Source organism: Bos javanicus, chromosome 9, assembly GCF_032452875.1.
Source record: "Bos javanicus breed banteng chromosome 9, ARS-OSU_banteng_1.0, whole genome shotgun sequence".
Taxonomy (NCBI): domain Eukaryota; kingdom Metazoa; phylum Chordata; class Mammalia; order Artiodactyla; family Bovidae; genus Bos; species Bos javanicus.
The window spans coordinates 91,953,052-91,975,742 of NC_083876.1; the positions used below are offsets into that span (position 1 = coordinate 91,953,052).

The 22,691-nt window shown below is 42.2% G+C and overlaps 1 protein-coding gene and 1 long non-coding RNA gene across 5 annotated transcripts in view; one reads left to right on the plus strand and one right to left on the minus strand.

Annotated features, from left to right (window-relative positions):
* TFB1M (transcription factor B1, mitochondrial) overlaps positions 1 to 2,574 on the minus strand; it is a 67,151-nt gene extending 64,577 nt beyond the window's left edge. For both annotated transcript variants that reach the window (XM_061428397.1, XM_061428396.1), the window contains exon 1: positions 2,356 to 2,574. In XM_061428397.1, the coding sequence (XP_061284381.1) occupies positions 2,356 to 2,488 (133 nt within the window). In that variant the 5' untranslated portion in view covers positions 2,489 to 2,574. The remainder of the gene's footprint in view (positions 1 to 2,355) is intronic.
* On the plus strand, positions 2,538 to 21,919 carry LOC133254214 (uncharacterized). 3 transcript variants are annotated; one of them, XR_009738605.1, is made up of 5 exons: positions 2,602 to 2,726; positions 7,093 to 7,257; positions 8,666 to 10,971; positions 18,487 to 18,646; positions 20,085 to 21,919. It is a non-coding gene; the product is annotated as an uncharacterized LOC133254214 (long non-coding RNA). The 3 variants fall into 3 exon arrangements; XR_009738607.1 differs by having other exon boundaries at positions 10,863 to 10,971; XR_009738606.1 differs by lacking the exons at positions 18,487 to 18,646; positions 20,085 to 21,919 and having other exon boundaries at positions 2,538 to 2,726; positions 8,666 to 14,440.
* Positions 21,920 to 22,691: the final 772 nt, after the last annotated feature.

The window sequence follows — 22,691 nt, forward strand, 5'->3', positions numbered from 1 at the left end:
ATTCATTGCAACCAACCTTCTGGAAAAACAATGGACTAATCATATTGACTGAGATATTAAAATCCAAGCAACTGGGCCTCTTGGGATGGTAGAAATTTAGCCACTGAAAACGTACTAAGCACTTTACACTGTTCACTGACAGTGTACAGTCTCATTTTTGCTTGTTATTGATAACCTACCTTTGTAAGCTTAGAGGCAAAAACAATCTCTCAATTATCCAAGAATAGTTTTCTCTTCAATGGGTGCCAGGAGAAAACGAGCATACACTGACCACATTACAGGTGTTTAACATGCTTTCTCACAGCAAATCCTTACAACATATTAAGGAAGAACTGTGCTGTATGTGCTGTGCTAAGTCACTTCAGTAGCACCTGATTCTGCGATCCCATGGACTGCAGCCCACCAGGCTCCTCTGACCACGGACTTTTCCAGGTAAGAATACTGGAGTGCGTTGCCATTCCTTTCTCCAGGGAATCTTCCCGACCCAGGGATTGAACCCATGTCTCTTATAAAGTCTCCTGATTTGGCAGGCAGGTGCTTTACGAGTAACGCCACCTGTGAAGCCCTAACTTAAGAATTACTACCCCATTTTGACTTCTCTGAACTTTCCAGTTTCTTCATCTATTATTTGAGTGAGGTTACCTGGAAAACAAATGGATGACACCAGCTCAGGTATAAGTCCTAAAAGCCAACCCTTTCTCCACTAAAGAGCACTGTCTCTCAGAGGGAACAGAGAGGCTGCCTAAGTGCAGATATTACAGAGTGATTTTAACAGTCTCTCTCTTTTTTTAAAATGGAAAGCTACGACAGTAGATAGGACAGTCTTTTCACCTTAAACTTTTCAGAAACATTCAAACACAAATGGATATCAAAGAGCACAGTCAATTCACTATGCCTGGGGTTCCATCTTGCTCTGTTCACACCTGAGCTTCTCACCTCACACAAGTACCTTATTTGTCTTCATTTTGGTTCCTGTAGAAGAGGGGACAATAGTATCTAGATTCTGGAATTGATTCCTGAAGGTGAATAAAGGCTCACATGAGAAAGGACATATGAAGGATTTTTTTTTCAATATAAAGACCTCTATTTTCAGTCCCCGGAACGGTGCCTTGTATCTAGAATGCAGCTAATGACTACCCGAAAAGGCTGGCTCTAGTTACTATTCAGTCACAGCGGACTCTTTGCGACCCGTAGACTGCAGCAGGCCAGGCTTCCCTGTCCATCACCAACTCCCGGAGCCCATTCAAACTCCATTGAGTCGGTGATGCCATCCAACCATCTCAGGACCAAAGAATTTTCGAGATGGATGACCTTTTAATGCTCTTGTGGTAGAGCTCTCGTCCAATTAAATAAAAAAACTGAAAACAGGTTAAGTTTTTTTACCCCGTTACATCGCTACTGGCTTGCCCACGCTGCTACTCTAAGTTCAAGAAATAAAACCACCCATCCCTGCTGTTGGACTGTACTTCACAACTTTCGAAATATGTGATTTACTGACTCAGTTTCTTAAGAGGGGCCAAATAGAATGAAATATCAAAACCCCAGAAATGTTACGTACTCCAACTGTGAACTGCCATATTTCTAATAATCTTTTTCTTGCAGTATCATCTTTCAGAAAGACCAGCACGAAAAAACGCTGGTAGAGGTTAAACGACTATATATATATATTTGCAAAATTTATCCAACTGTGCGCTTCAAACAGGTGAATTTTTTTGTGTCTAAATTTTACTTCATAAAACGTGACTTAGGGAGTGGGAAAGCAAACTGACTAAAATGTAAGCTCCTTGGGGACAGACTTGGCCTTGTTCATTCACTCTCATATCCCACTTCAGCTCTAGTACAAAGGGGCTGGTTTCATGAGTGTTTACAGAATGAATATCTGCACCCTCGAGGGTGAGACTCAACAAGTAAACTTTTAAATATCGAACGCCATGAAATGGATACTCTTCCAACCTGTTTACCAGTAAAGTCCCTGCAAGTTTAACTGCATAAAAAGCCAAATCAGTCAGCACGTGCATGTATTCCTTATTGGTAACACACCAAGATTTGGAATTCCACAAGCGCCTTTCAGGAGACAAGAAGCCTTCCAAAGCCAGTGTTTGCTCGGCGTCCGCACAGCCTGCCTTCCAAAGCCCACGGCAAACACCCCTCAGCAAACGACACACTCTACACACCCCCTGGGCGGTGGGGCTCCGGAGTTCTCTCAGAGCAAAGCGGCAGAAGGGTCTGACCTACGGCCACCGCACACCTTTGTGCCTGAACCCCGTCGCCCGCCCGCAGGGTCCGCGCGAAACCCCCTCGACCCCACTCCCCCAGGGACGCGAGGGAGACGCCGGGGAAACACTGATAAGCCACCTGTCAGCCTTAAGTCCAGAAGAAAATTCTGGGATAGCTGCTTCACGGCTTGCAGTCTAAACAACTTAATGATTTCTCGAATCGTGGGTAACGGCGGGAGACGGAAAGTGCCGAGCGTCCTGGAGGAAGCCATGAACCCTGAACTGGCTGTACAGATCCCACGCCGGACGTTCCTCCAAGGCTCCTCAAGTGAGGGCAGGGGGAGGAGCCTGGGAGAACTCTGGCCCACCTCCGAGCCTACGTGATTGGTTAGACGTACCCCGTCGGAAGCGAAGGACGCGAACAGGAAATCCAGGCGCACAGAAAGCGCATGCTCCCCGTCCTGCTAAGTGCAGGGCAGGCTGGGTAACCGCGCCGTGTTTGCACGTGAGGTGGGCGGAGGCCGGAGCGATGGCGGGGCGGGGAGAGGCGGGGCCTGGGCCTGAACGAGGAGGGGCGGACCCAAGGATTGGTGAATGAAGTTCACCTGGTGGAGGATTTGTTTTGAGTTTGACTCCAAAGTGAAAGTCGCTTAGTCGTATCCGACTCTTTGCGATCCCATGGACTGCACAGTCCATGGAATTCTCCAGGCCAGAATACTGGACTGGGTAGCTGTTTCCTTCTCCAGGGGATCTTCCCAACCCAGGGATCGAACCCAGGTCTTCCGCTTGGCGGGCGGATTCCTTATCAGCTGAGCCGCAGGGAAGCCCCACCTGGCAGATGGGCGGTACTAAAAGCGCCTCTGTGGAGGGTTACGGGATAGCAGGTTGTTAACGGCAAAACTGTTGATTGCTAACAATTCTCTTATGGTGGATGTTTTTAGACTCAGCACAGCAGGTGTGGCATGGCAGGTTTCTAACTTCTCTTAGCCTTATTGTTATTTTAAAAAAATCTGTTAAGTGAACGTAATGTTTGCTTTGAAGTTGTGGAACTGAGAGAGGTCGTCTGGTGTGTCAATCCAGAACGTAGTTCAAGTGCATGGTATATGGCAAAGCCGCTATCAAAGATGGCCGTTACTGCTATAATTACTTGCAGGTGAATGCGGCCCAGGGGGTTAAACGACATCTGCATATTTGCTGCTACTGCTAAGTCACTTCAGCCGTGTCCGATCCTGTGCGACCCCATAGACGGCAGCCCACCAGGCTCCCCCGTCCCTGGGATTCTCCAGGCAAGAACACTGGACTGGGTTGCCATTTCCTTCTCCAATGCATGAAAGTGAAAAGTGAAAGTGAAGTCGCTCAGTCGTGTCCGATCTTCAGCGACCCCATGGACTGTAGCCTACGAGGCTTTGCTAGAGAGCCAGAACAGAACCCAACTCCTGTTCCTTCAAAATGTAGTCAGTGAGAAAAGCCGCTTTGTTTAGCGCTTTAGGCTTTGGGAAGCGTTTTCTGGTCAAATACTTGGTTATACCGCCTTTCTAAAGATATTGTTTCCTCCACCCTAAACAGAAGTTAGCAATATTTATCCTATTTTTGAAAGTCTAGACTCAGAACCCTTATTTTCCGCAAGAGATAGGTGTTCATTCTCAGGTTATACTCATTGTTTTATTTACTCCTCCCAACAGTCCTATGTGGTGAGATTATCATCCTTAGTTTGTTGTTGTTTTAGTCGCTGAGGCATATCCGATTCCTCTGTGACCCCATGGACTGTAAGCCTCCAGGATCCTCTGTCCATGAGATTCCCCAGGCAAGAATATTGGAGTCGGTTGACATTTCCTTCTCCAGAGGATCTTCCTGACCCAGGGATCCAACCTACCTCTCTTGTAAAGGTGGATTCTTTGCCACTGAGCCAACCCATCCTTATCCTTACTGTGAAGAAGTAGAGGGAGATGAGGTCATTTGAGTTAGAAGACTTTAATCTGAGTTATTTCTTTTCTGAGTTCCAATTTTGGCCACACCCCTCAAGTATTAGATTATTTTAAAGTTAATGATTTAATTAATGTATGTTCATTTTAATTTTTATGATGCTATTTAATATATAGATTCTGAATCTTGACTATAAACTTGTTTACTATTTTCATATGACTAAAATACAATTTAGTAAATACATTTCTATAGCTACAAAACCAAAACAAATGGTGTGTGATGTTAAATTACTGGTCTTAATGCAGACTGACAGGATTCTTTTATTTAAAGTTCAGCTTACCAAATATTATAGTGTGCCATGTAATGATTGAATTTTCTAATCAGTTTTCTGGATCCAGACTACCACCAAATCTTCATTTGGGGTTTTTGCCATTGTGGCTTGCCTTTCTCTTGGAGTAACATGAGAGCTATACTTTAAGTCAACCTGTGGCTGTTTTCATTAGCTTAGAAACAAAGGTCAAATTACTTGACAGTAATGCGGGCATGTTTCATTGAATACACTAAATCCTTTGACTATATGGACCACAACAAACTGTGGAAAATTCTTCAAGAGATGAGAATACCTGTACGTGTGGCAAGAAGCAGCAGTTAGAACCAAACATGGAATGACAGACTGGTTCAAAATTGGAAAAGAAGTACGTCAAGGCTATATATTGTCACTCTGTTAATTTAACTGATGTGCAGAATACATCTTGAGAAATGCTGGGCTGAATGACTCACAAGCTGGGAATCAAGATTTCTGGGAGAAGCATCAAACAACCTCAGATATGCAGATGACACTACTCTGATAGCAAAAAGGGAATAGGAACTAAAGAGCCTCTTAGATGAAGGTGAAAGAGAAAAGTGAAAAAGCTAGCTTAAAACTCAACATTCAAAAAACTAAGATCATGGCATCTGGTCTCATCACTCCATGGTAAATAGATGGGGGAAAAGTCAAAGCAGTGACCGATTTTATTTTCTCGAGTTCCAAAATCACTGCAGGCAGTAACTGCAGCCAGTACGTTAAAAGATGTTTGCTCCCTGAAAGAACAGCTATGACAAAGCTGGACAGCGTATTAAAAAGCAGAGACATCACTTTGCTGACAAAGGTCCGTATAGTCAAAGCTATGGTTTTTCCAGTAGTCATGTACGGGTGTGAGAATTGTACCATAAAGAAGGCTGCACCCTGAAGAATTGATGCTTTTGAATTGAGGTGCCGGAAAAGACCGTTGAGAGTCCCTGTACAGCAAGGGGGGGGAATCAAACCAGTCAACTCTAAAGAAAACCCTGAATATTCACTGAAAGGACTGATGCTGAACCCTGAATATTCTTTGAAAGGACTGATGCTGAAACTGAAGCTCCATTACTTTGGCCACCTGATGTGAAGGCCGACTCATTGGAAGGGACCCTGATGCAGGGAAAGATTGAGGGCAAGAGGAGAAGGGGGCGACAGAGGATAAGATGATTGGATGGCATGGTTGACTCAATGGGTATGAGCTTGAGCAAGCTCCAGGAGATAGTAAAGGACCGGGAAGCCTGGAGTGCTGCAGTTCATGGCGTCGAAAAAAATCGGACACCACCTAGCAACTGAACAATGACAACAATGCTGTCATGAGTGTGTATATATATGTGTGTGTGTGTGTGTGTGTGTGCAGTTAGAAGGAGAGTATTCAGATGCTTCAGAATATGCTCACATGAACTTTTAAAAGATTAACACCAACATAAAAAATAAAAAAAAGCAAAAGCACAGTTACACGGAGAATTGGTGGGTTCTTAAGAAACTCTCACATCTGAATACGAGAATTATTGTCTTACGCCATGCTGTCTTCAGTAATCAGTATTTGAGAGCAGATGATCTTTTATTCTCAAAACAGTTACTTCAGTTAATTTTGATTTCAATTCTGTGCTGGAAGTTTACAAAGATATTCAATATATACTGCTCCAGTGCTAGCAAGGGCACAGCTGAGTCCCGAACTCCAATCTTCTGACTCTGCAAGTCTCTCGAGGGAATGGCTACCCACTCCAGTATTGTTGCCTGGAGAATCCCGTGGACAGCAGAGCCTAGCAGGCTAAAGTCCATAGGGTCGTGAAGAGTTGGACACGACTGAAATGACTTAGCATGCATGCATACATATGTTAAATAGTTGTTGAACTGAATTTTAAAAATTCCACCTTAAGAGACTCTTCCAAGTTTTTAAAAGTTATTGAGATCTAATTTTTATCACCATAAATATCTGATCCTCGGTCTTTTAATTTTCAGAAAATTATGCATAACTCCCTGCAAAGCCTGTGAAATCAGCAGGGGGTGTTTTAGTAGTGTATTTCACATATTAATGCAAACAGTTTTATCCCTTAAAAGAGAAGTATGCAGTTTCATCAGTTTTGAAGTTTTGAAGTATCTGCTTCATCTAGATATAAATTTTAATATGCTAAAATATTATAATTAATACAGAAATTCCTAGCCCCACCTATCAGTGGAGATGAAGAACTGCAAGTTCTAACCTAGTTTGTACTAAACTAAAATGCAGAATTCTAAACCTCATAAATCCCAGGATGGTTATATAGGAAAACTACTTATTATTTTAGTATTTATGTTAATGAAAATACACAGGTGACTTTATTTGGTATAAGTAATTTAGTGTTTATTTATGGATGAAGTGCTAATTCTAAAAGGTTGTCATTTTACAGTTCCCCGAAAGAGACTTGAAAGCCACAAAGAGCAATATCTTCTCTGCCATGTGGGAATTTTCAGAGAAAATTAAATGTGGCTTGGAATTGCCAAACTGAACTTTATATAATGACTATTATGGTATATAAAGTGCCCTTTTCTGATAGTATTTTATAATTCCATGTAATATGACTCAATGCTCTAGAGAAATATTGAGACATATTTTGCTCTATTTATTTTTTTTAGTGACTGTTTGATGCCCACTGTTCACAAAGGAATCTAGTGACCTACCTAGAGGGAAGATGGAAATACATGATAATTCTGAGCAGAGAGACCAAATGCTTATTCTTTCAGGACGGAAGCAAAACAACTAGTGGCAAGCAACACAGGCTAATTGCTTGAGGGAACCATGTAAGAGTTACACTATTTAAATATATATATATTTTACATTTATATAAATATAATATTTATATATATTAAATTTATATTTATATTTAATTTCTATTTATATATATTTATATAATATATACACATTATATATGATATAATTTATATATATATAATATATATACTTATATATAATTTATATAATATATACACATATATATGATAATATGATATATTACACTATTATATATATTACATGGAATTATACATGGAATCATATTACATGGAATTATAAAATACTATCAGAAAAGGGTGCTTTATATACCATAATATAAAGTTCAGTTTGGCAATTCCAAGCCACATTTAATAATAGTGTAATATATATATAGTGTGTGTGTATATATATATATATATATATCTATATATGATATTTATCACCATTCCAGGCAGTGTCTGAGAGCCTGCTGACTCCCTGAAGATCTGTGAATTATTGTCAAGTATCCTAATAAAGTGGTGAGAACAGGCAACACTCACCACTTAGGATGACTCAGAGTAGGGGGTAGGATTTTTTCTGCAAAATAAAGCAGATCTTTTTGCAAATGAAGAAAAAGTTAACACATGCTAAAGGCATTGTAAAAATAATTAACCTCCACCTGCAATGCAGGAGCAGAGAAGGCAATGGCACCCCACTCCAGTACTCTTGCCTGGAAAATCCCATGGATGGAGGAGCCTGGTAGGCTGAAGTCCATGGGGTTGCTAAGAGTCGGACATGACTGAGTGACTTCACTTTCACTTTCCACTTTCATGCATTGGAGAAGGAAATGGCAACCCACTCCAGTGTTCTTGCCTGGAGAATCCCATGGATGGAGAAGCCTGATAGGCTGCAGTCCATGGGGTCACACAGAGTCAGACATGACTGAAGTGACCTAGCAGCAGCAGCAGCAGCAATGCAGGAGACACAGAAAACAAGGGTTCAATCCCTATGTTGGAAAGATCCCCTGGAGGAGAGCATGGCAACTCATTCCAGCATTCTTGCCTGGAGAATCCCATGGACAGAGGAGCCTGGCGGGCTACAGTCCATAGCATCTCAAAGAGTTGGACATGACTGAAGTGAATGAGCACAACGCAGATTATATCAATAGTTTATTAATTTAAAACTCCACATTCAATTGAAAAACAAAGGTTAAAAATAAAACTGTGACTGTGAGTACCTTTGCATCTAAGTCTTTCCCATGCATTTAAAAATCTGTGTGGGAACAAATTGCTCTGTGAATGGGGAGACTCTATTCAACAAGTAAATGGATCTCCCTGGGCCTCTTGGTGACAGCTCCCTGGGCCTCTTGGTGACAGCCCCCTGTCCCTCAACAAAGAGACTATGAGGTGAACTAGATACTCAATCAAGCCATGTCTATGCCTTCTTTCTCTGTCCTAGATCCCCTGCCTTGCCCATCTCTAGCCCAAGCCCCAAAGACCAAAGTGGCTGTGCCTGTGGGCACACACCCAACCTGGGATTCGCATTCCTGCCAGTACAGGTTAGTAAGTTGTAACTCATTCACAGCGACGGGCTGCCTGTTCTCTAGTTGAGAAGGGCTAGGTGAAGACAGCAGGAAGAAGGATAGGGAGGCTTGGTCAGAAGAGGAGGGCCAGTGCAGGTTATTTGGTGCCCTCTCATTTCCCTTGGGGCCCACCTGGAGCCCAGTGTCTTCAGACTGCTGTTGGATCTACCATATCCATCTATCATGCTATCCCCTCCCTCCCCTAAATCATCCAATTGTGGATTATCTGGGTGAGCCCAGTGTGACCCCAAAGGCCTTTAACAGTGGAAGAGGGAACAGAAAACCAGAGAAAGCACATGAGAAGGACTTAGTCGAATGTCGTTAACTTTGATGATGGAGGAAGAACATCAAGAGCCGAGGGGGTAAAACCTTCAAGGTGTGGGGAGCCTCTAGGAGATGGAAAAGCAAGGCACAGCGTCCTTCCCTAGAGGCCCTGGAAAGGAACATAGTCCTGGCAACATCTTGATTTTAGGCTCCCCCCATTTCACCTTCCTGAACTACAGAAGCGGAAGACAAATTTATGTTCTGAGCCAACAAAGGTATGGTAAGTTGTTAACAACACAGAGACAGAACACCAATAGTTTCTTTATAACATGAGAATAGTAATAGATAGGGAGAAGGCAATAGCACCCCACTCCAGTACTCTTGCCTGGAAAATCCCATGGACAGAGGAGCCTGGTGGGCTGCAGTCCATGGGGTCGCTAAGAGTCGGACACGACTGAGCGAGTTCACTTTGACTTTTCACTTTCATGCATTGGAGAAGGAAATGGCAACCCACTCCAATGTTCTTGCCTGGAGAATCCCAGGGACGGGGGAGCCTGGTGGGCTGCAGTCTATGGGGTCACACAGAGTCGGACACGACTGAAGTGACTTAGCAGTAGCAGCAGTAATAGATAACATTGTGTTAGAAAAATTTTTGCAATATTAAGATATCATATATCATTATACCTCATATATCATATATCGTTATACCTCATAAAATAAGGCATGTATTGTGTGTGCTTAGTCAGTCATGTCTGGCTCTTTGTGACCCCATGGACTGTAGCCCACCTGGCTCCTCTGTCTATGGGATTCTCCAGGCAAGAATACTGGACTGGGTAACCATTCCCTTCTCCAAAGGATCTTCCCAATACAGGGATCAAACCTGGGTTTCCTATGTTTCAAGTGGATTCTTTACCATTTGAGCCACCAGGGAAGCCTGAGATAAGGCATGCTGCTGCTGCTAAGTTGCTGAATTCAGTCGTGTCCGACTCTGCGCGACCCCATAGACAGCAGCCCACCAGGCTCCACCATCCCTGGGATTCTCCAGGCAAGAACACTGGAGTGGGTTGCCATTTCCTTCTCCGGTGCATGAAAGTGAAAAGTGAAAATGAAGTCGCTCAGCCGTGTCCGACTCTTCGAGACCCCATGGACTGCAGCCCACCAGGCTCCTCCGTCCATGGGATTTTCCAGGCAAGAGTACTGGAGTGGGGTGCCACCGCCTTCTCCGAGATAAGGCATATAATGGACCAAATACAGTGCCCAATCCTATTGACATTCATCAATGTTAATACTCTTCCCCTTCTCTCTTTCTATCTGAATACACTCATAAGATCTATATCCAGTTGTATATAATCAACATACACATTGTTAATACTCTTATGGTGTGTGCCTGTGAAGTCACTTCAGTCACGCCTGGCTCTTAGTGACCCTATGGACCATAGCCTGCCAGGCTCTTCTGTCCATGGGATTGAAGAATCCTGGCAAGAATACTGGAATAGGTTGCCATTTTCTTCTCCAGGGGATCTTCCTGATCCAGGGATTGAACCCTCGTCTCTTAAATCTCCTGCATTGGCTGGTGGGTTTGTTACCACTAGTGCCACCTGGGAAGCTCCTTGTGGTACTGAAGTCAAAAAAACCATTAGAATGTACTTCCCTTATTATTGTTGTAACATATGACAAAGTAAGCTCAGAGGATCACTTGCCCATTTATTATTCTATGGTGCTTCATGAAAGATGACTTTCCCTTCTGCAGATTTTTATTGGGCTTGGCTGTTGCATATTGACTTTTTATTCTATCACTTCATTATTTAGAGACATTGACAGTGTTACCATCAGAGGATTGTCTTAAGGCTGGAATTACAAGTGTTACACCTGAAAACAAATGTGTCATTTGATTTTACTGTTACCCAGTTCAAAAAAGGTATTCCTTTTAGCCTATTCAGTACTCTGTTGTTCTTTTGGGGGAGGTGAAGGCAAAGAAGGGTGAGTGGTTCTAATTAGGCAAAAAGGTTTAGGAAACAGTTATGTTAAATCAAGTGGTAGTGTAAAACAAAATATTAAATTATCATTACAGACTGTTATATTGTGTTTTGAAATGTATACACATAATATTGTGCCTGAAATCCTATAATTGTAGACTATCTAAAACCAGTATGCTTATGAGTCTTACAAATGAGAGAGACAGTGGGGAGGAAAATGGGAGTGCTGGCTTAGGGCCATAATAACTACAATTGTTCATTTAAGTTGTATTGTGTTCATTATATTACATCGTGTCATTATGTTAACCATACCATATTTTATCACATGGTATCATATCATACTATAATTTATATATTGTATTTTGAGTCAATAAGCTTTTGTGGTTTCATTCCAGAATCCAATCATGACTATTGCTTCTGTTTAAAAAATGCCTCCCCAATTTTAGTGAATTTATAATCTGCTACAGATTTCCAAACTGAATTCTGCTGTTTCTGTCATTCTTATTCTCTTGTGCTTGAATCTGCAACCACTCAATGTTCCTTATACATACTTTTCAAACTTTTTAGGCCGAAGGCAATGGCACCCCACTCCAGTACTCTTGCCTGGAAAATCCCATGGATGGAGGAGCCTGGTGGGCTGTAGTCCATGGGGTCGCTAAGAGTCGGACATGACTGAGCGACTTCACTTTCACTTTTCACTTTCATCCATTGGAGAAGGAAATGGCAACCCACTCCAGTGTTCTTGCCTGGAGAAGCCCAGGGACCGGGGAGCCTGGTGGGCTGCAGTCTATGGGGTCACACAGAGTCGGTCATGACTGAAGTGACTTAGCAGCAGCAGCAGTGATTAGTGAGGAGAAGGCAATGGCAACCTACTCCAGTACTCTTGCCTGGAAAGTCCCATGGATGGAGGAGCCTGGTGGGCTGCAGTCCATGGGGTCGTGAAGAGTTGGACATGACTGAGCAACTTCCCTTTCCCTTTCCCTTTCATAGCAAAAATTCCTTTTATACTTTAACCCTATACACACCCCTTCATACACAGATGCTTCTTGAAACCCTTAATATAACTATGTGTGAGCCAATGTGTTTTCTAAATTAGTCTATTCTTTTTAAACCATTTCTTTTTTTTTTCTAAAATAATTGTTACAATATATTAGTTTCTGCTGCTCAGTGATGGATTCTGACCTGCAGGTTTTAACACACTGTCTTATTTTCTTTATGGTCCCTAAGCCTGAGAAATGGAACAGGCTCCAGTTTTCCGAGGTCTCTGTCAGTTTTCTTTCGTTCCCCTGTGATGACTGCCTCTGTAATTTATGTGACAGTTTTCTTTCTATGTTTTGGAAATGTCAGCAGGGTAGGTCACTATCACATATAGTAGATGGTAATTCCTTTCTTGAGTAAATGTATATACTCCTAACTTTATTGTGAAATGTAACGATCCATGACATATCAGAAAGATCATTTGCTGTTTTCCCACTCTCTTTACATGCATCGATTTGGGGACTCTCATGCTTCATACCCATTCCTGGCATATTCAGCAGACGTTAGAGCATCTTCCTTCTTTCCCTGGTAGGATTAAGGCCTGGTGTACTATATTCAGGCTTCCCAGGTGGCACTAGTGGTAAAGAACTTGCCTGCCAGTGCCAGCAACGTAAGAAACGCCAGCAGGGAAGATCTCTTGGAGGAGGGCATGGTAACCCACTCCAGTATTCTTGCCTGGAAAATTCCATGGACAGAAGAGCCTGACAGCCTACAAAGAGTCAGACACAACTGAGGGACTGAGCACGCATGCATACATGCATTACATTCGTTAGAGGAAACCTTGGGAAGATATGGAAGCTTATACAATTTGGGAGGCTCTCTGTAAGAAAAAGAATACAAAATTGGATACGAAAATCATTTTTTTGGAATAAGGAAAGAAATTATAAATCATGACAAATAGCACAAACATCACAACATCTGGAAAAGTAATGTTTTTTATTAAATGTTTTATTAAATGTTTATTAAATGTTTTTTATTATTTTGTATTTTCATTACAAACTCGTTTGATAATTTTCCCCCAACATTTTGGGGAGCACACTCCTTGGTTGTTTTTTCATATGAGAATATTTTGAGATTATTTTCCACAGAGAGCATAGAAAGATAAATTTAGTATTTCCTCTACTCTGACTGATTAAAATTTGGTTTTTATTTTTGATAGTTTAGAAACATTTCTTTCAGCTTGAAGCTCATGATTGGCAATGGCACATAAGTTGTTAGGATTGTTGTCAAAGTTGGAAATTCTCTTTTAAGCTTTTGGTGTATATGATCTGTATGTTTTTAGGGCACTTCAGGGTTTTTTTTGGTACAGTGTCTAATTTTAAATACTTCAAATTTATGACACTCATTCACCAATTTGTCACAGGCATCCTCATTGTACTGATGTATCATGAGTTTATATTACAGTCATTGATGTCAGTTCAGTTCAGTTCAGTTCAGTCGCTCAGTCATGTCTGACTCTTTGCAACCCCGTGAATCGCAGCACGCCAGGCCTCCCTGTCCATCACCAACTCCCGGAGTTCACTCAGACTCACGTCCATCGAGTCAGTGATACCATCCAGCCATCTCATCCTCTGTTGTCCCCTTCTCCTGCCCACAATCCCTCCCAGCATCAGAGTCTTTTCCAATGAGTCAACTCTTCGCATGAGGTGGCCAAAATACTGGAGTTTCAGCTTTAGCATCATTCCTTCCAAAGAAATCCCAGGACTGATCTCCTTCAGAATGGACTGGTTGAATCTCCTTGCAGTCAAAGGGACTCTCAAGAGTCTTCTCCAATACCACAGTTCAAAAGCATCAATTCTTCGGCACTCAGCTTTCTTCACAATCCAACTCTCACATCCATACATGACTACTGGAAAAACCATAGCCTTGACTAGACGGACCTTTGTTGGCAAAGTAATGTCTCTGCTTTTGAATATGCTGTCTAGGTTGGTCATAACTTTCCTTCCAAAGAGTAAGCATCTTTTAATTTCATGGCTGCAGTCACCATCTGCAGTGATTTTGGAGCCCAAAAAAGTAAAGTCTGTTTCCACTGTTTCCCCATCTATCTGCCATGAAGTGATGGGACCAGATGCCATGATCTTAGTTTTCTGAATGCTGAGCTTTAAGCCAACTTTTTCACTCTCCTCTTTCACTTTCATTAAGAGGCTTTTTAGTTCCTCTTCACTATCTGCCGTAAGGGTGGTGTCATCTGCATATCTGAGGTTATTGATGTCAGTATGTGGTGTCAAATAATCAAGATATTTAATTTTTTTCCAATGTATTCATATGATTCACTTCTCTTTATTAATTAGGTTATCAAATAGTTCATGAACCCGTTCCTTACTTCTACTCAATGTATTTATTCCTCTTAATAAATTACTGCATTTGATATGAATTTTTTTGGTTGCAATTCACTTCTTGATGTAAGAATAATTTTATTGACTTTATTGCTCCATTTATCACTCTACTGCTTGTTTCTTACCCATTAGTTTTTAGTCTAAATTTTCTTTCCATTCTTTAAATATATAAATTTAAAGATATGCTATGCTAAGTCACTTCAGTCGTGTCTGACTCTGTGCGACCCCAGAGACGGCAGCCTACCAGGCTCCTCTGTCCCTGGGATTCTCCAGGCAAGAACACTGGAGTGGGTTGCCAGATAGCAGAAAGCATATTCCATATTCACACAAACCAGGAGTCTATAATTTTGCATTTATTTTACTGAAATGTTCTAAATCATCTTTCCAAAGTTCAACTAAAATGTGTTCCTAGCTCAATTTCCACCTGCGTCAGACTCACAAAGTGGTCTCTGCCTCCAGATGTCACCTGGACAGAAACAGTTGTCTTAACTGTGGTTAAAATGCCCTACTTTTGCAAATTTTACAAAAACATACAACCATATGAGTATATTTCCAGTGACCCTCAAGCCTTGCAAGAGGCTTGTTCAAGTGAAGGCCTGTCACTTTAACTTCCCAAGCTTAATGGTTCATCTGCCCATGTGCAGGAGCGAGGGCCAGGCTGAACCACCTCCGGTGGACACGCTTTTTAGAGGATCACACTTATTCTATCACCAAGGCAGAAACCTGGCTTGGGTACAGTGTCAGCATTGTGGCTGTATCACCTCAAGATCAGACCCTGAGGCAAAGCTCTGGATGCAGGTACTTTACCTGGGAGGTGATCCCAGGAGACACAGAGGAGGAAAAGGGAAACATGCAGTGGGAAATGGAGAAAAGTCACTAAACGTGGTTAGAGAGTAGTTTAATGCTAGGGCTCTAGGACAACCAGGCCTCAACCTCCCTGAGGACCCATTGAAAAACTTGGTGAAATCCAACTCAGAGCTTTCCCACCAGAAGCCGAGGAGGCACCCGAAAGCCCTAAGAACGGAGAACAGAAGAGGGGGTAGGGAGGGAAGAGCCGTCAGTCCGCCCAGCATCATAGCTGCAGGAAAACTCAGGAGGGTATGTGACACAGGCTGGGGCAGGAATGCGTAGCACCTGCCGCCCGATGCGGATTCCTCTTCCCCCTGAGAACCGAGGAACTCAGATTACTCAGAGTGATGAGGAATCTTCAGTGTTGTGGACCTTTCTACTTTTGTTACGATGACTCAAGTTAGATGGAAGGGAATTCAAAGACAATGAGCAGTTATCTCAGTTTACCAAAGAAAGTTCTCTAATCCAGGCAGTCAAACCTTAGAATCAAGACGTTCTGAGCTAGAGATAAGTCTTTTCCCTAAGTCAAAAGAGTATAGTTGGAATTTCTAATTACCTTCGCTCAAATTCATCACCTCCTAAATATAAACAAAAGTGGTAAAATATGTTTTCTATCTGTTCACAAGGAACAATTCATCCGCGAGAATGAAATTTGCCTTTTTCAAAAGGCTTCTCTGGGAGGTGGAGCTCAGCGGTTGCTCATGTGTGGCTCCAAGGTACAGAGATCGCCTGCCGATGTGGGAGACACCGGTTTGATCCCTGGTCAGGGAAGATCCCACATGCCTGCCTCAGAGCAAACAAGCCCATGTGCCACAACTACTGAGCCTGTGCTCCAGAGCCGGGGAACTGCAGCTACTGAAGTCCACGCACCCTAGAGCCTGTGCTCCACAGCGAAGGAACCACCGCAGTGAGAAGCCCCGGCACTGCAATAGAGAGCAGCCCTGGCTCACCACAGCCAGAGAAAGCCCGCAAAGCAATAAAGACCCAGCACAGTCAAAAATAAATAAAATTGTCAGAAAAGAAAGGGCTCCTCTGGTGTAGCCTTATTTATTTCGAAGAAGAAAAAATTTGAGTACTTTATTTTCAGATACTGTGGCCACCTCTTTAGAGTTATAATTTATGGGGGCAAAAAAAAAAAAAAAAAAAAACCACAACATTTCAAATGGGGCTGGTCTAGTAGGAGGATGAATGCCAGGCTACGTATGATTAAAGCTGGGTTCTTGTACAAATCTGATCAGCTCTCTGAACCTTGAGAAGGCATTTTCTTTCTCCATGTCTCAGTTTCCCCATCTATATGATTTGTTGTTTAGTTGCTAAGTCGTGTCCAGTGCTTTTGCAATCCCATGGACTATAGCCTGCCAGGCTCCTCTGTCCATGGGATTTCCCAGGCAAGAATACTGGAGTGGGTTGCCATTGCCTTCTCCAGGTGATCTTCCTGACCCAGGGACCGAACCCTGTCTCCTGAATTGGCGGGTAGGTTCTTTACCACTGAGCCACCAGGGAAGCCATCTATCTACATGACAGAGGATTGGATTGGTTGACCCTGAAGTTCAATCCCAGTTTCAAGACATTGTCATTGAAAAAATGCAGACTACAGCATGTTATGAGACATCATGGCCTTGATCAAAGAAATTCATCTTTCTGACCTTCAGTTTTCTCATTTGAAGAGCATAGGAGCTGGATTAGTTATCTTTAAGGACACTTCTGCTGTGTATAATCCAATGAAATAAAAATGTGGGGGAAAATCTGAAAAGATGCACAGAAAGAAGCACACCCAGCCTGGCCACTTGGTGGTGATCTTGTTCCATGTTCCAGCCTTTTCCAATCGTGCCAAAGTTTGAGTTAACTAAGCATAGTGAAGATAGATTTTCCAAAGGATACTGAAATAAAATCAGGTCAGCAAAGAAAAAAAGAAAAAAACAACCCAGAATTATGGAGGAATGACAGTAAACAGCAATGCCAAATAAGGGACATAAAATCTCTATAGTCAAGGCAGTAAAAAACACAGAGGGGGATGTAAGAGTTGTGTTTTGGGTATTATTTAAAGGAATAGAGGGAGAGGAGCACATCGTAAATGTATATAGTTTTTGAAAAACATGGTTTAAAAGTTAACTCTAACATTTAAAGATTTAACTTGTAAAATAACCCAATACCTTCTAACTGCACCAGAAGATAAAAATCTAAACCTTCAAAATCTAAACCAAATGAGCGCTTTATTTCTTCTGTCTAAAGGAAACAAACACATAAGGGAGTTGTAATCCTGTTCCAGTATTTTAATATAAAAGGAATGAATCTACAAGTTTCGAGCTTTTCCATATTTTATTGGAGAATGTGATTCTATCGGGCTACCTGTTGTTTAATCACTAAGTCACGCCTGACTTTTTTGCAATCCCATGGACTGTAGCCCTTCAGGCTCCTCTGTCCATGGGATTTCCCAGCAAGAACTGGAGTGGGTTGCCATTTCCTTCTCCAGGGGTCTTTCCCACCCAGGAATTAAACATGCCTGTCCTGCATTTCAGGCAGATTATTTACCACTGAGCTGCCTGGGAAGCCCCATCAGGCTACCTAGCTTACCTTAAAAACCTTTGGGTGATTGCTCTGGGAGTTAATGAACTGGACTGGTATCTGCTGGGCTTCAAGTCAAGGTCCATTTCTGTGGAGATAATTGAGCATCGGTAGGAATGCAGGGAAGGATAAAGGCTTTCTGATCACAGCTCTGTCCACCTCTATCCCTAGAAAAGGTTTTATTCAAAAGAAGAACAATCTCCCCAGCATCAGTGAACATGAAGGGACTTGTGGAAGAGGGCAACAATGGAGAGATGGAGAAACTTGACTCTTGCCTAAATCCTCCTCCCTCCCAAATAGCGCACATGGTGTCTTGCACTGTAAGCCGAGAGATGATGGAAGGAGGAGGTCCAGCCCTGGCCTGCCATTTTCCACCACTGACCCCTCTGCCTGCCTTCTCCTCTGGTTTTCTTCTTATTCTCCTGGTGAGGTGGACATCAGTTTCTTCTGAAGGCTGAAGCATGGGCCTCGTGGCTCTGGTTGCCATGGTGGCTTCTTTTCTCCCCTTTCCTTTGATACATTAGCTATTAGCTTACATAATCCTCTCACAGGAGGATGTCCCTATTCAAAAGAAAAAAAAAAGTTAAATTGCTAAGTAACCTTTAACAATGAATAGCATTCATTATGCATTTGCTTAATGATACAGAGGCATTGTTTGCTCTATTTCAGGTGATAACAGCAGATCAAAGGCATCGAGACCAGAGTGTACTTTCGAAGAGCCAGTTGAGACTGTGTGGAAATAATGCTTAGCATTTATGTCGCACTTTAGACTCTCAAAGGATTCTACAATTATTAATTAATTATCCCACACAATAGCTCTAGGAGGAAGGTCAGTGTCATTAGCTCTATTTTACAGATGAAGAATCAGATAGCAGTTAAGTGATTCTCTCTGCCACCCCCCACCCCCCCACAACATTTAAAGATCTCATGTCAAAGTAGACTCAGGGGTAGGGGGTGCAGGTAGATTATGAAGCGGCTGAAGGCTAAACATGCCAGAGCTACCCCTGGTGGGGGTTTCGCTTCCTTTGATCTATCTTTTGAAAACCCTCTGAACAGAATTATGTTCTGGGCTTGTGCACTGCTTCCTCATGGTTCCTCCTGTGTCTTGTCTTTTCTATTGAGTTTGCCAAAAACATCTTACAGATGTAAAATGCACCCATGTTGTTTTCTATGTAATCTCATTTCCCTTTCATTCATTCATTCATTCATGAACCTTAATCGGGTACTTAATGTAGTTGATACGGGCAGGAATAATGGAAATGGACAACAGCTGACTTTTCAAATGATTCCTGCTTTCAGGCAAACACACAGTTAGCAGACACTCGTTTCTGTTCATAAGGGCCACGGAGACAAAAGATCCTTGATATCTGGTCCTGTCCAGAATCTCTGGGCATGGTGGGAAGGAATCCCCCCAAAAGGGTACATATGTATACATATAGCTGATTCACTTTGCTGTACAGTAGAAACTAACACAACATTGTAAAGCAACTATAATAAAAATTTAGAAAAAAGAAAAAAAAAACCCTTTGGGCATGGACTAAATAAGCTCGGATATTTTGGATAGGAAACAATTTCAAGGACCTTTGGTGTGGACCCAATGTCTTATGGACATTTTGCACAGGACCAAAAGTCCTGCAGGGATACACACACACACACACACGCACACACACACACACACCCTCCTAGAGGACAATGGAGAAGGAAGTAGAGTCCCCCTTGTGGACAGAGGAAGGACTGTACTGAGGAGGAGTGGAGAGGCCTGTGTCTCCATATCACCTCTTGTGTCCTTGTCTTTTCTAGTCCAGCAGTAGGGCTCCTGAGGGATCCCAGGGGAGGGAAGATATAAATAAGGTGCTCTGAATATTGGTTACTTCACCTTTTTTTGCCTTGAGTGAGTGGTGAGTGAGTACGTGTTCAATTGTGTCCAACTCTTTGCAACCCCATGGACTGTAGTCCACCGGGCTCCTCTGTCCATGGGATTTTCCAGGCAAGAATACTGGAGCGGGAAGCCATTCCCTTCTCCAGGGGCTCTTCATGATTCAGGGATTGAACTCGTGTCTTCTGGGTCTCCTGCATTGTCAGGTGGATTCTTTACCACTGAGCCACCTGGGAAGTCCTTTTTGCCTTAGGCTAGGCCTTCTATTGGCTAATCTGATAAGCTCATATTCTGCAGTGTTTTAATTATTTGTGCGAATGACTTCCTATTTTTGTAGGACTACAAGCAGTTTGAAAATAGAGACTAATTCTCGTCGCTCATGTTATTGCAGGAAATAATGCGCTGAGTGCTTAGTGCTTTACAATGCTGCTTTTACTTAAGCCTCACAATGACTTTTGAGGTAGGTATTGTTATTATCCTTTTTTTAACAGTTGAGGAAAGAGACTAAGAAAATTTAAGTAATCTACTCAAAGCCACACGTTTCTTTCAGTCATTGTAAAGGAATTTAGTGAACTATGCTTTGTGCTAAGCACAAGAATCCAAACGGTGAGCAAAACAGACATGGTCATTCCCAACTTTTGACTTTCTGTCCACTGGGGAAGGCAGATGTTAATCAATTGGTAACTGTATGTGTGCGTGTGTGCATGCTAAGTTTCTTCAGTCCTGTCTGACTCTTTGTGACCCCATGGACTATAGGAGGCCAGACTCCTCTGTCCATGGGATTCTCTAGGCAAGAATACTGGAGTGGGTTGCCATTTCCTACTCCTCCAGGGGATCTTCCTAACCCAGGGGTTGAACCTGCATCTCCTGTGTCTCCTGCATTGACAGGCAGATTCTTTACCACTGAGCCACCTGGGAAGCCCTCCTGTGATAAAGACCATGAAAGACAAACAAAAGGTTGAATATAGGAGAAACTAGCAAAGGGTAACTGATCTGATCAGCAGCCAATGTGGGGGTAGGGACAGATAAGGGGGAAAGGTCAAGGTCAGGAAGGCACGTCTGGAGGCTCTGATGCTTAAGGTGAGTTTTGAAAGGTAAAAGGGTGTTAAGGAGGCCAAAGTGAACAGCTCGTGCAAAGGGGGAGGGTTGAGAACCTTTGAGAATCTGAACCAGGTCTGCTGAGTAGAAGAGGGGAGGTGTGTCAAGCAGGGAAGTTGACTGGGGAAGGAGGTGGGACCTGACCTTGAGTGACCTTGTAGGCTAGGGTAGAATTTGATGTTGAGGAATAATAGATATTCCAAGGTTGTAAGTAAATACCTGATTTTGATGAGATGAAAATGGGGAGAATAAATTGAAGAGGAGTCAGAATATAAAAAGGGAGACTGGAGAAGAGGGGTTACAGTAACTGGTGTGAGATGATGGTGAGACCAGGGTGACCGTGGTAGAGATGGTGAGGAAACAGGCTAGTTTGTGAGATATTTGGAAAATAACTTTATGGCTCTTAGAATGGTTGGGAAGAGGTGGGGTGGTGAGGGAAAGACTGATTCCCAGGGTCCTGGCTTGGACAAGTGAATGCCTGGAGAGGGATACTGGAGGGGACCAAGGGTTTGGCGGGTAGTTCTTGAGTAAGCGGCAGAGGCAGAATTGGAATCTAAATCTGCTTCTCATCAAACTGTGCTCTCTCCCCACACCAAGCACATGTTTTTGGAGATCCAGCGTTTGACTGCACTTCTGGCTTGTTCCTCGTGGTCAACTTCCATTGCCGTTGCTGTCACCTTCTGGAAGGACAGACTTCACCTTTGTGGTCCAGTTGGTGACATCACTGAAAGAAGGGTCTAGTCAGGCAGGAACCCGAAGGAGGCCCTTTTTCAAGAAGGGAGATCTGCAATTTCCCAAACCCTGCAGTTCAGCAGTCTGGCTCTGTCTCAAAGTGTTAGAGTTTGACTCTTGCCTTCATAACTTGCTATCTCTGACACTGAGCAAATTATTTAAGATTTCTAAGCCTCTCTTTCCTCATGTGTGAAGAGGGAAAAATAATAGTATCTTCTCCATCATAGTGCTGGAGGAATCAGGGCTGCTGCTAACTGACAGGGCATTTTGGCATAAATTAGAGAAAGCTTTCTATTGTCAAGTAAAACATCTTTTTGAAGTTAGTATGTTATATATTTCCCATTAATTACAGTGATGCAAACATAAGATAATTGTGAATAAATAATAGAAATACAATTATTAAACATAATACATGATTTGAATTTTTAATCATAATAATTAGAAAATTAAATTTAAAAATAAGAGATAGGTACCAAGCCCCAAATTTTAATAGCAGTTAATTATGAAATTTCCATAGCAACAAATAAACAAGTGCTATAATGTAATTAGCAGATCATTACGTAGTAATGTCTAATTTATGTCAAGTTAGTGCTTACTTTGTACGTTATTAATGCTAAATTAATATTAGTGACTGCCTAGTTATTTGTATCATAATGAAAGTGCCTGTATATTTAAAATAGGAACTCTGCAATCCCACTTGGTAGGAAAAACAGGGCAGAGTACATGAACTACGGTGTATTGCTACTGAAATTTTTTTTTTTGAGAATATATTTTGTCAGGTTTTTTTTCTTTTTTTAATTGAATGATAATTGCTTTACAGAATTTTGTGGTTTTCTGTCATATACCAACAAAATCAGCCATAGGTACATCCTTGTCCCCTCCCTCCCAAATCTCCCTCCCATCTCCCTCCCCATTCCACCATTCTAGATTGTCACAGACCCCCTCTTTGAGTTCCCTGAGTCATACAGCAAATTCCCATTGGCTGTCTATTTTATGTGTGATATTGTAAATTTCCATGTTACTCTGTCTGTACATGATGCTGATAGAGATTTTTAAAAAATGTTAAGATTCTAATCAGTTCTTCAGTGAGAAAAGCAACTTCTTATTTAGAAATACAGGTTATTTTGAATGTTGTTATATTATCAAGATATTGTAATAATCAAACATA